At 59.8% G+C, this 22,464-nt stretch overlaps 1 protein-coding gene across 20 annotated transcripts in view; it reads right to left on the minus strand.

Moving 5' to 3' along the window:
- NFIC (nuclear factor I C) overlaps window positions 1–22,464 on the minus strand; it is a 361,746-nt gene that overhangs the window by 310,470 nt on the left and 28,812 nt on the right. For all 20 annotated transcript variants that reach the window (XM_043535785.1, XM_043535792.1, XM_043535786.1 and 17 more), the window contains exon 2: window positions 3,286–3,817. In XM_043535785.1, the coding sequence (XP_043391720.1) occupies window positions 3,286–3,817 (532 nt within the window). The remainder of the gene's footprint in view (window positions 1–3,285; window positions 3,818–22,464) is intronic.

Here is a 22,464-nt window from a genome sequence, read left to right on the forward strand (position 1 = left end):
ATTCGATTGCTGCCCTAGCAAGGCCCAGCGTGTGAATGTGACGGCGCGTGCTAACTTCACAGCCTGCTCTGGGCTGCTGCAGACCCCTTCCAGGAGAGACCCGGCGGGGAGCCGGAGAGAACCACAGGGCCTGTCTGTGTGCAGCAGCCTCCCCAGAGAATCCACCTTAGATTCATCTCAGCCCAGCATGGGCTCCCACCAGCCCTGGGGAGCTCCCGCCCCGGTGCGAACTGGTTGAGAAAAGCAGAGTCCAGTCCGCACAGACACCAGGGCCGCAGAGCCCGGCAGCCCCCAGTATTCAGGTACGTGACGCCGAGCTCCCAAGACGGCACTCCCACCCCTCGCCATCCCCGCGACCTGCCATCCCCAGCCGGCTGGCTTGGCTGCAGGACCACCAGTCTAGTGGGGGAGGGGAAGCACATAACAAATCAAACCACCCCGGGGGGCAGAAATGTCTTCTCCGATTTCCCCAGCATATGTGTTTGCTCCTCGCGTGACTTATGGCGTTGTCAGGTCCCCTTTGATGGAACGACAGCCACTGAAATGCCCACTCAGGTCAGTATCTGCCCTTGGGCCTGGGCCAGGAAGGTGGGTGTGGGGGATGGAGGCAGGAGCTCTCCCGTCTGCCATTGGCAGGCGAGGGGCGATTCAGGGCGCGAGGCCTGCCTGAGCCCAGCAGAGATCTCGGGTGGCCCGAGGCGATCCCTGCAGCAAAGTCCTCTCCTACCTGGCTTGTTCCGGATTAGCTCCCTGGGGCATGGATACCAGGAGCTCTGGCCTGGCCCCTCTAATCCCGGAGCCAGGCACAGCGAGAGCCTGTGGCATCCACCTGGAATGAAAGCAGCCTGGCCTGGGAACGGAAGGGCCAGGGTCTCTGCCTCAGGCGGAAACCAATATCTACCCATACATTGCAAGGAGCAATCCCAGGCCAAGTCACTGAAGCTCTCAGAGTGCAGCTGGGTCCTGACTCCTGAGTTCTGCCTGGACCCTGCCTCACTAGCTGTGCTGCACCCACATTCCCACTGCAGCGTGGCCCCATTTCCTGGGCTCTGGTCCCATGCTCCGACCCCCAGGGCCACCCAGACCCTTCCTCCCATCTGTCCAGGCTTGTGCTGGGTTCTGAGTGGGACCCCAGACAGGTCAGATGCTCCCAGGGCTGGGGCTAGATCTCCTTCTGCATCACGTGTGGATTAAAGTCTTGGAACCAAACGGTGGCCTTGACGGCAGCAAACCTCCCCAGATCCAGCCGCAGAGCAGTCAGAGGGCAAACGCTATTTCCCTTCCTCCGATACAGTCCCTTGTTCCATCCCCGTCCGCGCCGGCCAGGGCGGGTTACGCTCTGGGCTCAGCACCTGGCCCCAGAGCGTGTGCTGACAGTGGGGAGAGGGACCCCAGAGGTTCCACCCATGCTGAAGGGAGAACGCACAAGCATTGCGCGCAGTCCAGAGGGGGAATCAGAGAGAGCCAGCCAGCGAGACTGGGGCCCAGCAAATCACACCCAGTGCCTGAGCTTCTGACCTTAGTCAGCCGCAGCCGGTCCCTTGTGGCCCCAAACCTCCCGCGTCGGACTGGGTTTGTCAGAGTCCCGCGTACCAGCGAGGGACAGCGACCCACCAGGGACACGCAGAACAGACCTGAACTCCTACTTCACACGCCAGCTAACCCTTCGCTGACACACAAGCGGCTAAGGCTGTAGCCTAGGAAACGTGGGCTCTATACGCGGCTCTGACACGGACCTGCCGTGAAACCTCGGGCAAGTCACGTCCCTGTGCTGTGCCTCAGTTTCCCCTCCGGTGTTTTGTCCTCGCTCTCTGCCTGTACAGCACCAAGCGCAATGGGGCCTGGGGGTCCTACCATTGCAGAAATAACAACAGCATCCTTCCCACCCCAGCACAGCCACAGGCCACTGCTGCATGGCCAGGGACCAGGGAGAAACCCCGCCCGTCGCTCCCAGTCCAGACCCGCTTCTCCCCCAGACTCATTCCGGGGGATTTACCACCACAGCCCCCTGGCTGAGCTCGGGGGGATCCTAGCCCCGGTGGAGTCAATGGAGATTATTAGACCCTATGTTTTTAGGCCAGAATTTTCTCAGCACTCTGCACCTCTGCAAATCAGGGCAGCTGGAAACCCAAAGGCCCAGAATCAGCAGCCAGCATTGAAACCATGGCATGGACTGTGGTGTGGAGCCCCCGACCCCAGAGCACCCTGCAGTGTCTCTGGGGCAGAATGAAGGTCGATATTCCTGCAGGGCTTCCCAGGGGGGCATCACCTCCTGGCTCTTACCAATGCCTCTGTGCATGGAGCCGGCCTTGCCGGCTGCCACGTGCCCTGGACAGCAAACTCTCTCCTCACCCCTAGCTCTGTCTCCGCTCTCACTGCCCGGGCAGTGCTGGGCTGACTTTCCCCTGGCATTGCACCTGCTGTCTCCACATTCCCAGCCGTGCCTGTATTCCTGCCCACGGTCCCAGCCACGCAGTCCCTCCAGCTGCCCCCGCGCTGCCAGCAGAGCTGGCTGGCTCAGCACCTGCCCTTCTGGGCACTCATTGCAGCTGAATGCAGCCCTGCCAAGGCCGGGATCCCTGCCCCTGGGCAGCTCCCCTCCCGAGACGCACTGGGTAGAGCCTGTCCCTGCACTGCCCAGGCCACCTACCCCACCCTTCAATGCACCCTGCAGCCACATGGCCCCTTGGGAGAACAAGCCCCGCAGAAGGGAGCTGCCCTTGCTGTTGGCTGGGGAGCACCCGGAGATGGCGCGACGGTGGGTGGGTGCCTAGATCCCGTAGGGAGGCAAGTGCCTCATTCCGAAGGACCCCAAGACTGCACACAACCGCCCTGCTCCCGCCCCACCACTGACATGCAGCCACCTCTGGCAACTCACCAAGAATAAAACCACCCAACAGCCAGGATCCATTCCAGACGGGCAGGAGATGGCACACTCAGGCTGGCATTTACACAAACAGGGGATCAGGGCCAAGGCTACGATTTGGGAGACCCCAGGGAAAGGAGCAGCATTTGGTGGGAGTGGGGAGACGCTGAGGATCCTGCAGCTGGCAGGGAATTGGGTGGCTGGGGCACCAGTCCCCGAGGCAGAGAATTTAGGGCAAGTTGGGGCAAATTTAGGGCAAGGTTCATCTGTGCAGGTCAAAGTCCTGAAAGCAGGGAAGAGCCGGGCCTGGATTCCTGCTCGTTGGGAATGGACCCTGGGCACAGCCCCATCCCCTCCCCCACTGTCAGGCGGCAGTGCAATGCAAACCCGGCCCCGTGGGAGCTGCAGGTGGCACCTACCTCTCTCGCGGACGAAGTAGGCCAGGTACAGGTCGAGCTCCTTGACGGAGACGCTGATGTGGTGGGGCTGGACGCACAGGATGGGGTTGGTGCACTGGGCTGCCTTGACCAGCCGCTCCCCGTCCGTGCTCTCCAGCGGGATGCCCTTGAAGAGGATCACCATGACCAGGTCCAAGCGCCACACCTTGTCGGCCTGGCGCAGGCAGTCGATGCGCCGCATCTTGCCCTTCTGGTCGGGGTTGGAGAGGACGCAGCAGGAGGGCTTCTTGCCCGTGATGGAGAGCACAAAGTCCTCCCGGAACTCGGGCCGGATGTCCTTGCGTAGCTTGGCCAGCAGCCGGGACGCCCACTTCTGCTTGACCTCGGGCTTCTCGTTCAGCAGCTCGTCCTTCACCGCCCTCTCCTCATCCTTTGTCATCCTCTTCTCGTGCTTCTTGAAATACTTGCGCTTGCGGGCCTGCAGGTTGAACCAGGTGTAGGCAAAGGCCCGGACGTGGGGGAGCAGCGCCTCGATGAACGGGTGGAACTCATCCTGCAGGAGCAAGCAGACAGACCTGGCCGTCAGGACAGACGCACGGACAGGCAGGACCAAGTCCCTGGGCGCCGTGCACAGGGGGATTCTGGAGGGCCCATGGTTCTGTGGGAACACAGCAGAGTATTGGGGGGAGGTGCTGGGCATCAGGACTCCTGGGTTCTCTTCCCAGCTATGGAAAAGGAGGGGAATCTGGCGGTTAGAGCTTGGGGACCGAGAGACAGGACTCCTGGGTTCTCTGACAGAACTGGGAATAGAACCCAAGAGTCCTGACTCCCAGCTTCCTACTATTCTAATCACTGGTCTCCATGGGGGACCTGGGACTCAGGGCTGCTGGACACAAGGGGAGTGGTGTCTAGTGGCTAGAGTCGGGGGGTCTGGACTCCTGAGCTCTCTTCCCAGTGTGTGTGTCCTAGCAGGGCCAGGCTAGTCCCTGGGGGGCTGTGAAAAGGAAGGGGGTGGGGAGCAGAACTGGCACACCAGGGATCCCAGCTGGGGAATTTTGCTGCAGTCGTTCGATAAAGCGAATTATTGCATGTTCATCGTCCTCCCTGTTTAATGGACACAAATGGGCGACCCCTGGCCAGGCCTGGCCTGCAGCGAGGGCATTGCCAGGGGGTCGGGGCATGTCCCCTGGGGTGACGGGGTCACCTGCTAGGAGCTCAGACCCTTTGCTGCCCTGCCTGGAGGTCCTCAGCCCCCCTTTGGGCCTGCTCCCGCCATGGGGCTGGGGGATCCCTCTGTCTTCTTTGGAGTCACTCCTGAGCTTACACTGGACTTAGGCCTGGGGGCTTTGGGGTGAGGAGAGTCTGGACCCCCCCACACACACCACGGCCAGCACAGTAGGAACCTGCGTTGGCAGGCGCTGTGGAGTGCAGGGCTGGGGCTGGATCATAAGCAGCTGGCGACTGTCGAGGCTCCATTTCCAGGTGTAATGGAGCTAATAGAGTGGGGAGGGTGCTGTAGCCACAGTAGCGAACCCCCTCCCCTTTCCTCTCGCCCCGATGGCCCAGCAGTCCAGGCTCAGAATTCCCCAAGGCAGTGCCAGCTGCACGCCATCCTCCCATGAAACCTGTGCCCGGGGCCAGGCGAGGAAGAGCCGGCAGACTGTATTCTTGAGCCCAAATTGAATCAGATTCTGAGATCGGAGGCACCCAGGCTGGGTCTCTGTGCCCACCTCTTTGCCTGGGCATGAGTGCGAGCTTATGTGCCTGCATGCCAGGGAACATGTGCCAGCCCATGCACAGAGCCAAAGGCGTCTGGGCCCAGCATTCCCTTTCCCAGACCGCCACAGCAGGACCCCGCCTGACGCTGACCAGCAGCCGTGTGGCCAGCAGAACCATCGTGCCAAACGCAGCCCCATCCAGGGAACGCCCCAGATTCACCCCACTTCTGGCCCAGCCCCTGCTCCAGAGAGTGAGTCACGCTCTGACGGTCTTTTTCCACTTGGCTAGTGTTTCCCAGAGAGTCTGTCCAAGAAAGAAACCAAGAAAAGCGCCTCCCCTCCGTACCCAATTTCCCCATTTCGTGGCTTGGGGGAAAGCTCATGTGGAAATGCCGGAAGGTGGTTACTAGGTGCTAGGACTCTTCCGCCGGTGCTGGGCAAAGGACCACCTGCCATTAAAAAACACCAAAGCCAGGTTCCCAGCCGCCTTTGCGTGTGTGCGAAGGAAGGAAAAATCCCCCCGATTTAGGCTGGAGATGAAACCCAAGAGGCAGCGGGTTCTTCGTGCCAGACCTCCCTGATATTTTGGGCGCACTCCCTGCTTTGAATATGGCTCAGATTAAGGATAATTGGGATTGCATCAGGAAAAAGCCCTGTGCGCCAAGCCCGCTCTGCTATGGCAGCAGTTCGGAAATGTTTTCCTTGAGTCGCTCTGCAGAGCAGAATCTCCGCTCAGCACGATCGCATGGCAGGAGGCTGCTAACCACAACCGGAGCTGCTCCTTCTCACTCGCTCGGGGGCCAGATCCTTCCCTCGCCGACCCAGCGTAAAGTGGGGGGGGCTCGACTACAAGCAGAGGAGCTACGATGGCATAAGAGAAGGCAAGGATCCGTCCCCGCGGCTCTTAAGAAAACACAAGAACTGTGAGAAGCAGCAGTTTTGCCCAAGAATTTGGAAAGCCGTTGAAAAATTATTTTTCTTTGGACTGTGGTTCTGCTCTGAAAAATGAGTGTTTGAAAAAAACCAGCCCTTTCCTCCCGTCACCCTCTGCCTTCAGGGGGTGTCCTGGGCCAGGGCTGCTGACCTGGGTGACTAACGCAGCTTTCCCAGCTTTGGATTCCCGCACAGCTACCCCAGCAAAGGGAGAGAGGGCCGGAGTCCGCTCCTCCTGGGGTGTCATCCACAGACCCTGCTGCCCACGGTCATGGCCACGAGAAATGGGGGTGTCCCAAGCAGGGGTGCTGGCTAGAAACCGTGTATTCAATGTTCGTTATAATTACCTGCCAGCAAATCGAGGGAAGTGATTATTCCCCTCTATTCAGCACTGGTGAGGCCACATCTGGAGTACTGTGTCCAGTTTTGGGCCCCCACTACAGAAGGGATGTGGACAAATTGGAGAGAGTCCAGTGGAGGGCAACGAAAATGATTAGGGGGCTGGGGCACATGACTTATGAGGAGAGGCTGAGGGAACTGGGATTGTTTAGTCTGCAGAAGAGAAGAATGAGGGGGGATTTGATAGCTGCTTTCAACTACCTGAAGGGGGGTTCCAAAGAGGATGGCTCTAGACTGTTCTCAGTGGTACCAGATGACAGAACGAGGAGCAATGGTCTGAAGTTGCAGTGGGGGTGGTCTAGGTTGGATATTAGGAAACACTATTTCACCAGGAGGGTGGTGAAGCACTGGAATGGGTTACCTAGGGAGGTGGTGGAATCTCCTTCCTTAGAGGTTTTCAAGATCAGGCTTGACAAAGCCCTGGCTGGGATGATTTAGTTGGGGTTGGTCCTGCTTTGAGCAGGGGGGTGGACTAGATGATCTCCTGAGGTTTCTTCCAACCCTGATATTCTATGATTCTCAGGTGGGGCGGCAGCCCCCCAGCGCCCCTCATTCCAGCCCCAGTCATTCAATTGGAAGGCCACAGGGAGTCACCCAGGGCAGGAAGTGACCTGCAGGCCCTTCTGACCAGCAATGACTGGTTGGGGGGAAGCCCAGCTGGGCTCTCAGATCCCCGGCTGACCGTGCCGGGGTGGGCAATAAAAAAAACAAATAAAAATTGAACAGGGAGCTAGGGCAGCAAGACCAAAAAAGTATCTTTTTAGCTGCAAGCCAAGTGCCTCGGTTCTGGAGCCACTGAAACAACGAACACAGAGCCACTCGGCCCATCTCCTCCCAGGGTCGTCATGGGAGGAGGGACGGCGCAGGCCCAGGGGCAGGACCTAGGGTCCCGTCAGCACCGCAAGCCCAGGCTGCATCCCGCTCTGCACAGAGCTGGGGGCTGGGGGCTCGCTGACTGGGGACACCCTGGCGTGTGCGGCTGGTGAGAGGGGGAATCTGGGAAGCCAGTGGGGACAGTCCAGGGCTGCATGCAGATGGCCCGGTGCTGGGACAGAGCCTGTCTGAGCTGGGGTAGATCCCGCAGTCTCCAGGCCAAGCAACCTGCCCTAACCCCACAGCGTGATCAGGGCCCAGGGACCCCCCAACCCTGGCTCACCCTGGCACTGGCCCCTCTGTGCCCAGGCCCAGAGGGCCCATCCCCCACACCCCTGCTGCAGATTCAGTTTCACTTTCAACCCCCCTGCCCCCGTCAAACCCCAGCAGCTCAGGGCGTCCCAGGACAGCGGCGCCTAGTGGCAGTGACCTGATGCCCCAACCATGCCCCATCGCCAGAGCTAGCTGGTGAGTGGCCAGACTGGCTGCCAGCTCAGGACGGTACCATCCATGCTGGCCCTCTGCCAGGGGCCCATCCAACCTGGGGCAGGCAGGAGGGTGGGGGCCTGAGGCCAAGCCCTGAGGGCGCTAGGGAAGCTGGGCCCAAGACTCTGGAGAGCTGCCCCCGTCGGGACGTCCCTGGTACCCCACGGGAGTGTAGCTGCAAGAGGAGGGAGGCTCGGATCCCCGCTGGCCCCCGGCACCGCCAGGCTGCCGGCTTGATTGGCAGCAGCCGCTAAGCCCCGGCCGCCGGGCATGCAGCTTCCATCAGGCAAAGCATCAAACCACTGCCGTGCCCCCAGCCCGCCCGGGCCAATCCCGTCTCCAGCCAGTGGGCCGCATCCCAGAGCAGGCTCCTGGCGGGGCATCCCAGCACCAGCCAGCTGGCTCCCCAGCCAGCCAAGTGGCTCCCCACGGAGCGTCCCTCAGGGAACGCCCCCTCCCGATGGTACAGCACCCCGGGCGCACCCCGCACCAGGGCACTCGCGGCTCTGAGGCAGGGAAGGAAAACGAACCAGGAACCCAATGGACAGGGGAGTGGAGGGGACTCGTGCTGCCAAGGGGAGCGCTGACTGGTACCTGCAGGACCCCTCTCCAAGCATGGGCACCTCCTTACACACCCACTGTGGGCACCTCTCTTTACACACCCACCATGGGCACCTCTCCCAGCACAGACACTGCTTCTTACACACCCACCAAGGGTACTTCTTCTTACACACCCAGCATGGGCACCCCTCCTTACACACCCTCCATGATCACCTCTCCTCACACATCCACCATGGGCACCTCTCCTTACATACCCACCCCATGGGCACCTCTCCCAGCACAGACACTGCTTCTTACACACCCACCATGGGTACTTCTTCTTACACACCCAGCATGAGCACCTCTCCTTACACACCCAACACGGGCTCCGCTCCTTACATACCCACTGTGGGCACCTCTCCTTACACACTCAGAGGCATTCCTGCTCACACACAGGGCACCTCTGTTTGCAGCTGCGTTTCTCTACGCCAGGCTCGGAGGACGGAGCTTGTCCCTCTGACTGTCCAGCCTGGCAAAGGGTTGATTACTCCTAGGCCTCTTGGCCTAGTGGTGGTGGGGACGGGGTGTGTCTTGTGAAGACCGGGCGGGAGGCTGGAGGCCATGGGCTTGCCCTGCTCCTGCGGGATGGACACTGGGGGGTGCTGGGGAGCGGGTCTGAGCTCACCATATCCTCCCTGTGCTGCCCTGCTCTCTCCATAACCGTGTCCCCCCGGCAAGGCTGTGACCCCCCCCATCCCAGGGCACTCCAAAATACAACTCCCAGGGGCTTTGGCAAGGGACTTTAGTTCTGGCGAGGCAGCCCTGGACCCGGTGCCCGGGGCTCACTGGCACAGCACTGCCAGCACTCCCCACAACCGGGACTTGGTCTGCAGGGGTCCCGGGAGCTCAGACTCCACGGCCCGTTTGATCCTTCAGGGCCCCGAGAAGGGGCCAGCTAGGGAAGTGGGCTTTGTGGGACCCCGCCATAGGAGGGAGCTGGACTGAGGCCCAGTGGCCTCGTTTCACATGCAGGCCACCACACCGCGCCCCCTGGGGACAGCAGCCGGGTACCGCGACACAGCCCTGCCCCACAGGCCCCATAGCTGGTTCCCAACCCCCTTGGGCAGCCAGTGCCCCTCTGCAGCATCAGGTCCGGGCGCTAACATAAGCACTGTGCTGCCCATCCGCTGACCCTGGGCCAAGCCAGGCGGGCGAGGGAGCTGTCCCATTGCCCCAGAGCACAGGGGCACCCAGCCTCGCCCCAGACAATGCCTGGCCAGCTGGCAGCCGGGAGGGCTGGGAGGAGGTGGAGACAGCAACCCTCTCTGGCCTGGCAGCAGGGGCAGCCGAGGGTGAAGGGGGAGAGCTGCCTAGGCCGTGCCCCGCGCTCTGGGCTGCCCCTCGCCTGCTCTCCAGCGCCCACTCTTGAGGGCTGAAGGAGTAGCAGAGATGGGCTCCGGAGGGGACCACCCCCCGCTTTGCTCTGCAGATGGCAGGTCGCTGTGATGACCGTCTTGGGGGGGGGGGGACAGGTGGGGGAGGGAGGGGACACCCTGGGGAAAGGCAATGGGAGAGTATGGTGCACATTACAGGGAGGAACCGTTGGGCAATGCAGGCAGGGGCAGCCCAGAGAGCGGGCTTTCCATGCCCCTCAACCCTGCCCTGTAACCCCCGTTAGTCCAGTCCTTAGAACCCCCCTGCCCTGGGCTCCCCCCACAGCTCTGCTGGTGCCCCTCACTCCCGACCCGCAGCCCCCTGCTGTTCAAGCCCTCCCCCCACCCCCCACCGGTGCCCCTCACTCCTGACCCGCAGCCCCCTGCTATCCCAGCTCTGGGCTCCCCCCTGCCCCAGCTCTGTCAATATATCTTGCCCCTGAAGATCTGATACAAGCCCAAGGCCTGGCCCCTCCTGCTCCAACACACAAAGATTTTCTTTTTTCACTGTGAACAAACTCCTTCCAGGGATCCCGCCAAGTCCCAGCAAAATCCCAAACAGGGCATCAGCGCTGCAGAGGTGACAGCTCCATCCTGCTCCAGCGCCCTGAGTGCTATTTCTCATACAGCAGCGCTCAGGGGCCCAATCAGGATCGGGGCCCCATCCGCAAAACCCATGGGAATGCTGGAAGAAACTGCCCCTGCCTAGAGGAGTTTCCTTCGAACTCCCCCATCGCCGCAGTTCTGGGGCCCAGTATACACTGGCCCTTGTTCCATCAGGGCGCCCTATTGCTTACAGGAAGGGTCCCAGCTCCAGCTTCTGTTGCATTCTCTGTTCATGGGGCTGCTGCTGACCCCCCCTCCCCCCAATCCTGTTCCACTGGTGACTGGTCCAGGGAGGAAGCCCCGTGGCCCCAAAAGGCTGATTTCTGCGCTGGGATTAAGCAGGGATCTGGGATGAACCGAAAGCTGGGGCAGCGCCTGAAATCCGATCAGCCACTCCGACAACTTTCCCTCCCCTCCCGGATTATCTCCGCTGCACAAAGATGTCACATATAGTTAATCTGCCTTAGTGGCCAGGCCGGACAAGGGACCAATTCATGTGCCGTAAATACAGATGTTCCGGGGGGAAGCGCAAACTACTGGGCAGGCGCCGTGACTGGGCTAAGATGGCCTTCTCCTGCGGGCTGGGCTGTGTGACAACCCAGGGGGTGGTTAAAATTCCCAAGCAACCCCAGGCTCCTCGGGAGAGGAAGGGGTACGGACAGCTTGGTTTGGTACAGTAGTTAGGGAGCTAAAAAGTGGCGTTAAGATATTATTGTTATTATTTGTATCCCTGTCGTGTTTAGCAGCCCCAGTCCTGGCCCAGGCCTGCACTGCGCTAGGCACTGTACAAAGATTGAATAGAAAGACAGTCCCTGCCCCAAAGAGTTCACATGTGGGCAAGAGAGACGGACAGACAGGGATGGTTTGGGCCATGCATTGTGGGGCTCCTCAGAGGCAGTGCAGAGGAGAACAGAGAGAAAGGCGGGCAGTGGTAGGGGAGACAGGAGCCCTGGATATAGTCCTGGCTCTGCTACTGACCTGCTGGATGAGCCTGGGCACAACCCTTCCCCCCTCAGTGCCTCAGTTTCCCCTCCTATCTTTGTCTGTCCTCTCTAGCTGGACCGTGAGCTCTCTGGGGCAGGGCTGTCTCTCACTGTGTCTGTGCCGCGCCCAGCACAGCAGGGCCTCATCTTGTCAAGGCCTCTAGGTCTGAGTGTAAGAGACAGCCCAGTCCAGCCATGCTGCTCTGTGCCAGCAAACACCAAACTCAGCCCCAAGAGCCTGCTCTGCCGAGCTTGCCCCCTCTCCCAGCAGAAGGACAGCTCTGAGCCCAGCCAGCTCCACCAATGATTGCCTTGTCTCTCTTTGGACCTGAACCATCACAGCCTGAGCTTCAGGTGAGGACACACCAATGCCTGGCCCCCACGGCCCATCCCCCCACCTCCCAGCCAGGACTTCACAGCTGGGACCCATTGCTAGCTGGATCCTCCTCAAGAGCCGAAAGAGAACTCAGCACCTCCTGCTCAAAAAGCACAGCTCCCCCAGCCATGCCACTTGAGCTAAAGGATGATCTCGGGCATCAGACACCAGTATAGGGCATATGGCGCACGCTGAGCACTGCTGGCTCCGTCCAGTAGAGGGCAGCGATGCACAAACACACCCACCCTAGCCAGTGCATTACAGCGCCAAACAACTGGGGACCGGAGAATAGGTCGGGCCACCCTGTGCCTCGAACCCAAACTGGCGCCTTCCTGAGGTTCAGCAAAAGTTTGGTTCACTTTGCCTGTGTTGGTTTTCATTTGCGCTGCTGAGTTTCTGCTGGGCTTGGAGGCAGCCGTGCTGAAATACCACAGAAAGGCTGTTCTCGTGGCATTTCCGGCCAGGAATCTGGCAGGAGATCCTGTCCCTGGGCCATGTCCAACCCCGTTTTATAGAGCCCTCGAGATCTGGGGAAACAGACCAGCTTGCAGGGTGCTGCTTTTGTAGAAACGGGGCCCAATCCTGCTCCTGCTGCTGTTTGACTTCAGTGGGAACAGAATTCGCCTTTGTTTTTTAACTCTTTTGTGGCCTTTTCCAGCCAGAGATTTCAGAGCCCTGCCCAGACAGACCAAAGCCACCAAATTCCTGCTAGGGAGGGAAGCGTCTTCCATGAGTTACAGATGGGGAAACCAAGGCAAAGGGACTTACATAAGGACACACAGTGAGTCAGTTGCGAAGCCTGGATTAGAACTCAGGTGCTCCTGGCACCTTGCCCTGTGCTGGGCCCACTAGCCTGCGTTGCCCAAAGCAGTTCTCTTCATGGTTCGAGGTTCAACCGTCACCACGTTACCTCACTCGAGAGACTCCCCTCCCCACCCTCTCCCCAGCACCCGCGGAGTAACAGCCTGCTGGCACGGTGGGAGCAAAGGAGGCGAGCCGCTAACCTGCTTCCTCTCCCATCACCTAGGGGAGAGAAAGAACCTGAATGCAGGGTCTCAACTCTGTTCCGGGTGAGAGCCCGTGAGGTTCGGGATGGGAGGGCACGGGGCTGGCGTTCGGGACGGGGAGGGCACGGGGCTGGTGTTCGGGACGGGGAGGGCATGGGGCTGGCGTTCGGGACGGGGAAGGCACAGGGCTGGCGTTCGGGACAGGGAAGGCACGGGGCTGGCGTTCAGGATGGGGAGGGCACGGGGCTGGCATTCGGGACGGGGAGGGGATGGGGCTGGCGTTTGGGATGGAGAAGGCACAGGGCTGGCCTTCGGGACGGGGAGGGCATGGGGCTGGCGTTTGGGATGGGGAGGGCACGGGGCTGGCATTCGGGCAGCTACAGTGCTGCCAACCCTACATGTTCAAAAATCATGGTTCAAAAACTCACAAGCTTGGCTTAGAAAATCGCAATTCGGTTCAATAACCAACAGTGGGTTCTCTTTATTCATAGCTTCCCAGGCCAGAAGGCACCACTGTGAGCAGCCAGCCTGCCCTCCTGGATAACACAGGCTGGAAAATCTGCCTTGAAATCACTCTGGTTTGAACTAGAGCAGATCTGTTAGCAAGGCACTGAATCCTGACCATAAGATTGCCAGTGATGGAGAGAATCCACTTTTCATTGACTTGTTTTCTGAGCCCTTTGTGGGTCGCATTTTCCAGCTTTTCTCCCCAACCCCAAGGGGCCAGATATTTATTTCTTTCAGTCCAGAAACACTGAGATTCTCACCTAAATCCCATGACTCCTGGAGCTGGGGATGCCAAATCTGGGGAGAGCATTCCTCTGGAGTGGGCCCTGGACCCCTGCCCTCGCTCATGCCCCAGCCACTGGCCCTGGTGCTGGGCTGTTTTGTCTCTGGATGAGGGAAGGAGATGCACCCTTGCTGCAGGAGTCCTGTAGGGTGTGGGGAGACCCCAGGCTACCTGATGGCAGCCCAGCCCCCGCAATGGCTTATTTTGCTAATGGCTGCTGAGCCCCTTCGCCAGCCAGGCAACCACCTCGAAACTGCTGCAGTTTCCATGCTCCCCACCCCAGTCACAGATCACTGGGGCCCAGGGAGAAGCAGGCAAAATTGCCTCCCATCCCCAGCTTGCCAGCCTAGAGTCCACTTCCAGAGGGCAGCACCCGGGGGCCTGATCAGCACCTAGATCTGAGGGCCCCCAAGGTGAAGAGGGGCTGAAATCCATTTGTGAGCTCTGTTCTCTTAGGAGAGGACAGCCCTGAGGTCTCTCACCCTTAGCACCCCTATAGGTCTGACCCCATTATGCCAACTTCAGGCCAGATTAGCACGCTGGGTGCTGCCAAGCTTGTCTCAAAACCGAGCCCTTCACTGGGGACTGAGCTCACGCTGATCCTGGGCACAGAGCGCTTGAAAACCTGGCCCACAATGTCCACAGCGTTAGATCAGCAGAAGGAGGCTAGGTCTATCCATGGCTATTAGCCAAGCTGGCCAGGAGCACACCACCACACTCCGGGTGTCCCTGAACCTCTGACTGCCAGGTGCGGGGACTGGATGGCAGGGGATGGATCACCGGCTAATTGCCCTGGTCTGTTCACTCCCTCCGAAGCACCTGGCACTGGCCCCTGTTGGAAGGCAGGATATTGGGCTGGATGGACCATGACCTGACCCGTGCTTATGTCTCCCTCAACCACCGGTGCTCTCTGCCAGCTGCCCCATTCCCTGCGTGACTCAGAACTTTCCCGCAGCCTTGGCTGTGGGAATCTCCTGGCACCGTCTGGCCCAGGCTCCAGCCTCAGAGAGGTGGGCGCTGGAGTCAGCTGTCGGGTCCCAGGAGGGCCAGCGCTGAAGAGGAGCGGACAATAATCTGGCCTGTGTTAAATCACGGATTTAGTAGCCAAGGGCTTTCTCCAGAACAGCAACGTTCAGCTCTGGATTTCCAGAGTTCAGAGCTGGAGGTTAGTTCAGGCCTGTTATACAGCAGGGTGACAGCAGCAGGCCGTGCAGCCTGCTGGTTAGAGCACAGGGCTGGGAGCCCGGAGGAAATTCTCAGCTCAGACACTGACTTAGTGTGAGACTTGGGGTGAGCCTGTAGGATGCTGCTGATTCTCTTCCCCCCCGCCGCTGCTTGAAAGCTCGTGGAGATCTCAGGATATCATCATTCGCACAATCTGCTTCCCGCCCTGGTTCAGATCCCAGTCGCATGAGCCAACCCTCTGACACATGGCTTCTGCTGATACGCGATCCTGAGAAAGGTTCAATCCTGATACGAAGCCAGGCACAAACCATTGTAAAGTCCGTCCTCAGAGGATGTTACAGCACCTGGAACAAAGCACTGAGCCCCTGAAATCCACATGCGCTTGCCAGGCTCTGCCACTGCGACGTATTTGAATCCATTTTACGATAACTGATTATGAGGGAGGAAATCAATTGCTGCTCATCATTTACTAATTATTAATCAAAGGTTATTTGTAATTCTTGCCACTTATCCAGCCCCTTTCAGCCACAGATCTCAAAGCACCTTGCAAATATTAATCAGCTTTTTTCAGCATCCTTAGGAGGCAGCGGAGTTGTATTATAAACAGAGAAACTGAGGCACTGAGAAGTTAAGCGAGCCAGGCCAAGACTGCATAGCAAGTCGGTGGCAGACTCAGGAATAGAACCCAGGTGTCCTGGCCTCTGCGCACTAGGCCACACTACAAGGATAAAGAGCTTTCCAAATACGAGAGGAAGGCAGAATGGGTTGGGTTAGGAGGAAATGGTGCCAATGTGAAATGAAGAAGGATGCACCGCAGAACAGAACAGGCATTGCCCCTTCCTCCGCCTGTCACTTCCTGTTGGCTGGGCCCGAGGGACCGTCCGTGACAGCTGCCCAAGGGCTGCTGGGAGCTGTGGTCCACCCGGCCCTGCACACACCGGCACCCAGCCTGGCCTTTGGCTCCCACCTCCCCAAGGGGCTGGGAAGCTGCTCACAGGGACGGGGGTGCGGACAAGGCCCCCGCATGGCTTTGTGACAAAGGCACCAGCCAGGGACCCCACGGGGCGCGGGGGGGTCCAATTCCCAGTGCGGCCAAAGGCTCCGAGTGGGACCAGGGCGAGTCACGGACTGTCTCTCAGTTCCCCCTCCGCAAGGAGAGTCAGTTAGAACTGAGAGCGCTGGCTGAGTGGGGTAGGGCACAGAGGAAGGATGGTCTGATGGCTGGGATACTAGGCTAGGACTGGGGAGACCTGGGTTCAAGTCCCTGATCTGCTATAGGGCCCTTTGGGCAAGTCACTTGGCTTCTCTGGCCCTCAGTTTCCCACCTGTACTGTGGGGATCCCAGCCCTGCCATGGGGGGAGTGAAGATTAAATACAGATGCTGAGGTGGGAGAGAAAGTACCTAAGATACATTGAGTCCGTGGGGTTGTACTGTGCTGAGCCGATGGGACCGCTAGGGGCGACTCCAGTAACCACACAAACCAGCGTCTGGCCATGGCTGCTGCAGCTGGGCCTGTGTGGGGAGGAGGAGGGAGCCCGGTGCTTTGGGTCACACCAGAGAGTCCCTGGGTTTGGACCTGTGGTCCTTGAATGCAGCAGCCTCCTGCTCTGTGAGCTTTGCCCTGATCACAGGGCTGGTCACGGAGAGGGACCTTTCACCTGCCCAGAGGCTCTGCTGGGATCTATGGGGTTGGGGGGCCTTGGCCCCTCCCCTGCATCCTACAGGAGAGCAGCGGGTGCTAGCCCTGCTCCTCAGCCTCAGCACAAATAGGAGCAATTAGCCCTTCCCCCGGCTCCCTCTTGCTGGCAGCCTCAGCAGAGAGGACAAGGGACAAAGGGGCCCCCGAGTCTGAGCGTCCCCCTAGGACACCGGGAGGCAAAACGGGGCCATGGGGTGCAGGGCTGCAGGGTCAGCTCCTGGCGCTAGTGCAATCTGAGCGGGCAGAGCAGGGCATCAGACTCCACCCGGGCCGGGCAGTCAGCCTGGCACGGACGCTGCCCAGCCTGCACCTCCCCTGTGGGGAGAGGCTCCCGGGCGGAGAAGCCAGCAGCTTTCTCAGGCTTGTTCTGGGCTGTGATCTCCGCTGGCTGGATCGCGCACAGGACCCCAGCTCAGCGGCTGTCACTGAATGCTGCGTCCCTGCCAGCTTAGAAATCAACCAGATGAACAGGGCAAAATGCACCTCCCGGCCTCCCCCCGTCCGGCTCAAGGGGCGACCGAGGGCACCGGATCAGCAGTCACCCGCTCTAGCTGAGCAGGGATCACTCAACTGCAGCTGCCTCTGGGGTGCAACGTGTAGTGTCAGCTGCCGCATAACTGCTCAGGTCAGTGCAGCGAAACCTCTGGCAAGCAGAAGGCAAGCGGAAGGCGTTAGCCCAGGGGCTCTCAAACTTTTGTAGTGGTGACCCCTTTCACGCAGCAAGCCTCGGAAGGCAACCCCCCCTTATAAATTAAAAACACTTTTAAAAATATTTAACACCAGTATAAATGCTGGAGGTGAAGCGGGGTTGGGGTGGCGGTTGACAGCTCGCGACCCCCAGGGAATAACCTCGTGCCCCCCGAGGGGTCACCGCCCCCAGTTTGAGAACCCCTGGGCTAGCACCAGCCGCGATGGCCTGGGGTTGGGGTTTCATCCACTACAGTAAAGGGGTCTCAAAATGCAGGGGTCTATGTGAGGTAGTGGGAAGTGGGCCTGGCTGCCACGGCTACGGGGTGCCAACGGGCACCAGCTACAGCGCAGACGGGGCCACGGCTGCCATGGCGACGGGGTGCCAAGGCTGAATTAGCTACAGTTTACCTGCAGCTTTGCACATATCCCTGGGTCTTATCCCCGCTGTCATGCAGGGCCCGATCCTGAGAGGTCTCTGGCAGCTCCTGGTGCCCAGAGCCTCTAAGACTCAGGCCCCTACTCAGTGCATGTGAGGGCAGATGATTCATCAGTGCTACTAATTTGGACTGTGGTCGTACTCAGCAGCCCCAGCCACAGCCCAGCCCCCACCGCGATAAGCGCTGTGCAGACGAAGATCAAACACAGCCCCACCCCGACCCTGCCCAGCCCCCACCGCGCTAGCTGCTGTACAGACGCAGAGCAAACACAGTCCCCGCCCTGACCCCACCGCGCTAGGCGCTGTACAGACGCAGAGCAAACACAGTCCCTGCCCTGACCCTGCCCAGCCCCCACCGCGCTAGGCGCTGTACAGCCGCAGAGCAAACACAGTCCCTGCCCTGACCCCGCCCAGCTCCCACCACGCTAGGCGCTGTATAGACACAGAGCAAACACTGTCCCTGCCCCGACCCTGCCCAGCCCCCACCACGCCAGGTGCAATGAAAAGACAGTGCCTGCTCCAAGCACTTTGCCATCTGATCTCAATGTATGAAAGGCAGGTCTCTGGACTCCTCCCTAGTGCTTGGGAGTGTGCTAGGCTGTCACATCAAAGCCGCATCGCCAGAGCCTCCACAAGCCATCCTCTGAGACTCACTGCCCCAGGCAGCTTCCTGGAGAGGCTGCTCCCAGCTGGGCTCCACGCAAGGCTGGCGCGGGCGGGGGGGGCGGGGGGCTGAGACAGGATGAGCGGCCAGAAGCCTGAGGGCGGGTGCTGGCTTGCTCACCTGTGCAAGGCACATGATGGACAGAGGCTGAGAGAACGGAAGAACAGGACCGTGAAGAGCCCCAAAGCCCCCAGCTGCGGGGTGACTCCGGGGCAGCAGCCCCCAGGGCCTGACACACGGATTCCAAAGGAACAAGTGATTTTCGCCAGCTCAGGGTGCTGGTAACAGCTCCCGGGGCGCAGGTCCCTGCATGGCTCTGTCCACGGCGCAGCCATGCTGAAGTGGCTCCGGTTTTCAGCACCATCTGTACCTGTGACCGTGGGCTGGGCTCTGCCTGCTGCATGTTTGGGGCCAGAGCTCTGGGAAGGCAGCGTCCCATCCTCCCAAGGGCATCCCATCTGCTCGGGACCTGGAAGGCAGTGAGGAGTGGGCCGAGTACCCCAGCCGGGAGCGGGAAGCGACCCTTCCTCGCTTGGGCTCCTGGGCTGGAGTGAAACCAAATATCCCTGCAGTGCAGCCCAAGGTCCCGGGCTCCCTGGGAATCACAGGAAACAGCTGGGGAGCAGCCATGCACTGCTGCAGTTGTTTGCCAAAGTCTCCCTTTGCCCCCGAGCACCTCGCTCTGCCTTAGCCTCTTTCCGCTCCGCTGGCTCAGGGAAGCGTATTGAGCCTCTGGAAGGCAACCAGCGTCATTGGACCCCAAAGGCAGTGGCCACAAAGAAGGGACAGGTGAGGAAAGACGGTCTAGGGAGCTAGCCAGAGACTTAGTTACAATTTCCTGCTCTGGAGCCAACTCCCTGTGTGACCCTGGGCAAGTCACTTAGTGGCATCATGCCTCAGTTTCCCCATCGGTGAAAAGCGCATGACTTCAGAGAAGTGCTGTGAGGATACGTAGATGAAAGATCTCAAGGCATTCAGGTAATGGGACGCCAGGTAAATACCCAGAGGCGGAGGCAGGAGAGGGCTCTTCTCTGAGTCCAGATCAGATAGAATCAGACATGAGATTGTATCACAGGGCCTAGCTCATTTGACTGCAAAACCAAGAGACAATCTCGCTGCAGCCAGAGCCATCTTTGCACCGGATGCGCTGGCCTGCTGAACATGGAGGGTTCACAGCTGGGAGTTTTTTTGTGTACCAGACCTTTAAATTTCCAGGCGCTCCCCCTTGCATGAGGAGCACAGCAGCCATCTTGTTCTCCGGGCTGCTGCAGCATGTTACAGAGGAGATGCACGCTGCGCTCTCACTCCTGCTCTCAGCCCCTCAGTATTGGGGAAGGGTTTTTCTTTTGTTCTTGCTGGTTGTCGTTTGCTCTTCCTCTGAGATGGAAGTCATTCGGGGTGAGGGCAAAGGGCTGCTCTTAGGGTTTGGAAAAACAGAACCACCCCAGACGCTTCAGACAGGAATTCACAGTGCTGCCTTGGGGGGTTGAACCTCGGTTCTCCAGCTGTGGCTTCTGGACCAGGTCCCTGTTCTTTTCTAGCACACTGCTCCTTGCTGCACCAGCTACAGGAACCTGGAGATTCATCATGACTCTCATTTAGTTGCTTCAGAGCCTTTTGTCTGGCATTTCTTTGGTGTCAGTCCAACCTGGGCATCTGCAGGGGACACCAAGGGTGGAAGGAGAGCACATAATGGATCAAAATGTTTAATCCTTAAATGCTGCCTTCTACACACAGTGCTGACAGCACTGCTGTCTCTGCTTTATAGATGGGGAAACTGAGGCATGGTGATGCCACGAAACTGGCCCAAGGCTGTTCAAGCAAGTCTGCAGGAGAGGTAGGACTAGAAGCCAGGTGTCCTGATTCCCCAGCCCACAGCCTCTCTCCACAGCACCGTGCTGTCTGCCTGGTGCCAGAGGCCAGAGCCAAACTGCACAGACTGCAGAGGGGAGAGCGGGGCAGGGGGCTGCAGCCAGTGAGAAGGGGAGATGCAGTGCCTGGAAATGCCATGAGCCAGCCACCTTGGGGCAGCCCTGGCATGGGAAGTGAGAAAGTCCAAGGACCCCCGAGTTACGGCCCTGTGGCTTTTCAAGCTGAGATCTCCCTGGAGGCTTAGACCAAGGTCAAATGTTTTGTGACACTTCACAAAGTTTTGCCAAAGGCCCAGATGTTCCTAGATCGTCCAGTGACGCCCCCTGCTTCATCTCCGCTGGAGGCTCTCGGTCTGGTCCGCTTTGCTCTGAGATCGGCCTCCTGGCCTTGCTGCCCGTGTCTTCACAGGCACCGGGATGGGACACAGGAGCGGGAAGGCATGAGGGAGCCAGGCATGGAACCAGGCAGCTGCTCCCCGCAGAGCCCTCTGCACCAAAGGGTTTAAGTCTGAGGCTCAGTTGAACAAAGTAAAGCAAGTTCTCCCTGGGACGGGGCGGGGAAGGGGGCATGGGCATCACATGCAGCCCCAGGGCTGACTGGGTTGGTTGGACTCAAAGCAGCTCCCTGCATGGAAATCCTAGAGTGGAGAGGAGAGCTTGGCCATCCCCATACAGCTGCTATCTGGTTTCCTCTCACTGTACATGTCTCTGCCTGCCCCACGCTGCAGGGAATGCACGAGGGGACAGCTTGGAGCTCACAGCGACCCTACGACAAGGGCAAGGAGTGGGGTCTAGTGGTTAGAGCAGGTGACAACCACATGAGGACCCCGGGTTCTATTCACGGCTCTGCTAGGGGTGTGTTGTTTGGTGGTTAGCATCATGGGGTCAGGGTCCCAGGACTCCTGAGTTCCTTTGTGATCCCGAGCCAGGAGGCAGCCGAGCTGCCTTTGGGACCGGCAGCCGCCTACCTGCAGGGCAGCTGAGTCAGGAGCCGCCAGGCAGCAGAGAGCTGTGGCCAGAGCCCCGTGCTGGGCACAGGTCTGTGTGGGACTTACGGGGGAGCAGCAGCAGCTGGGCATGGAGCCAGGGTGGGGGGACCCCAATGAGAGACGCTAACTGAGCCTGGAAACCTGCAAGCACCTACTTGCTGGAATCGAGACTGACCTGGAGTGGGGCCCCCAGGCCCAAGAGCTGACCACCCGGCTCTTGACTGCCCTGCCCCAGGGACCCCACCAGGAACCGCTGTCGCTCACTGTGACTGTAACTGGTTACGCCGCTGTACCCAGGGTCTCTGCAATCGTCCCCGGTCTGCCAGCCCTAGGAACACACCCTGCGTGGATCCTGGGACGCCCCAGGGCTAGTGCCAGCAGGCTTAGCTGTGACGCACCTACAGCGCTTGCTCCCAGGTTGCTGCTCAGCTGGCATGCTGCACTGGGCAGTGCCAGTAATTACACTGTCCCCAGCTCTGGGAGGGGACTGTGGCCTGTGCATAGTGGGGTCAGGGTCTCAGGACTCCTGGGTTCTGTTCCCGTCTCACTCACTGTGAGACCGTGGGCACATCGACGAGCCTCCCTGCCTCAGTTTCCCCATCTGTAGAACAAGAATAATAAGAGGCCCTGTCATAGAGGGCTGGTCCCTGGACACCTGGCACACCCCAGGGCGTCTGCCACTGGTCCTGGCCCTCTCCAGCTGGGTGCTGGGGTCTCAGGGCACGTGACTGGGAGCAAACCCAGGACCTAACCAGATACCAGCTGCAAGGCCTGGGCAGCTGCAGGAGAGGTTCAGGGTTCAACTTGCACCTGGCATGTGCAGCTGGCAGAACCCAGGAGGGGGCACAGCCCCCTGCACCCTGGAAGGAGACACAGAGAGTCAGGCAGGGGGTGATGGGCCACAGAGCCAGAGGGGGCTGTGACACCCAGCTGTGGGGAGGGGAGGCTGTTTAGGGTAGTGGCCATTGAAGTGCTGGTGATCAAGGGGGTGAAAGGGTTAAGCCTCAAGGGCATAAGCGATGGACTATTTGGGGCCTCCTCGAGCTGCATCTGTAACCCAGTCCCTAAGGGGGGTGTTATCTGCACCCCGTGTGTGTGCATTCAGCGGAGAGCCAAGAGAAGGAAACTGAGGCAGCAGACATATGAGCCAGAGATCCCTATTACGCCCCCTGCAGGGGTGAGATGAGGTTCATTAGCTAATGACTGGAAAGTGATTGGAGATCCTAGGCTACAGCCTGAACCGCAGCCTGGGATCCAACCCCCCGAACTCAGAGCAGCCTGGGGACCATGAGCATGAGGGTGAAAACCACTGAGGCCAACACCCATCTACACTAGACCTAGCGCCGGTGGGGTGCCATGCTCAATGCCGGTGCAGATGCAGGCTGCCAGACCAAGCACTAGGAGTGTTAGAAATGCGACAGATAGAGAGTGAGGCCACAGGTGAATCGGTCAGTCAGGTCGGACAGAACATCGCATTGTCCACAGCAGCTCAGACCCGAGGTCCGTCTCAGCAGCCTCCTG

Source organism: Chelonia mydas, chromosome 25, assembly GCF_015237465.2.
Source record: "Chelonia mydas isolate rCheMyd1 chromosome 25, rCheMyd1.pri.v2, whole genome shotgun sequence".
Lineage (NCBI taxonomy): Eukaryota > Metazoa > Chordata > Testudines > Cheloniidae > Chelonia > Chelonia mydas.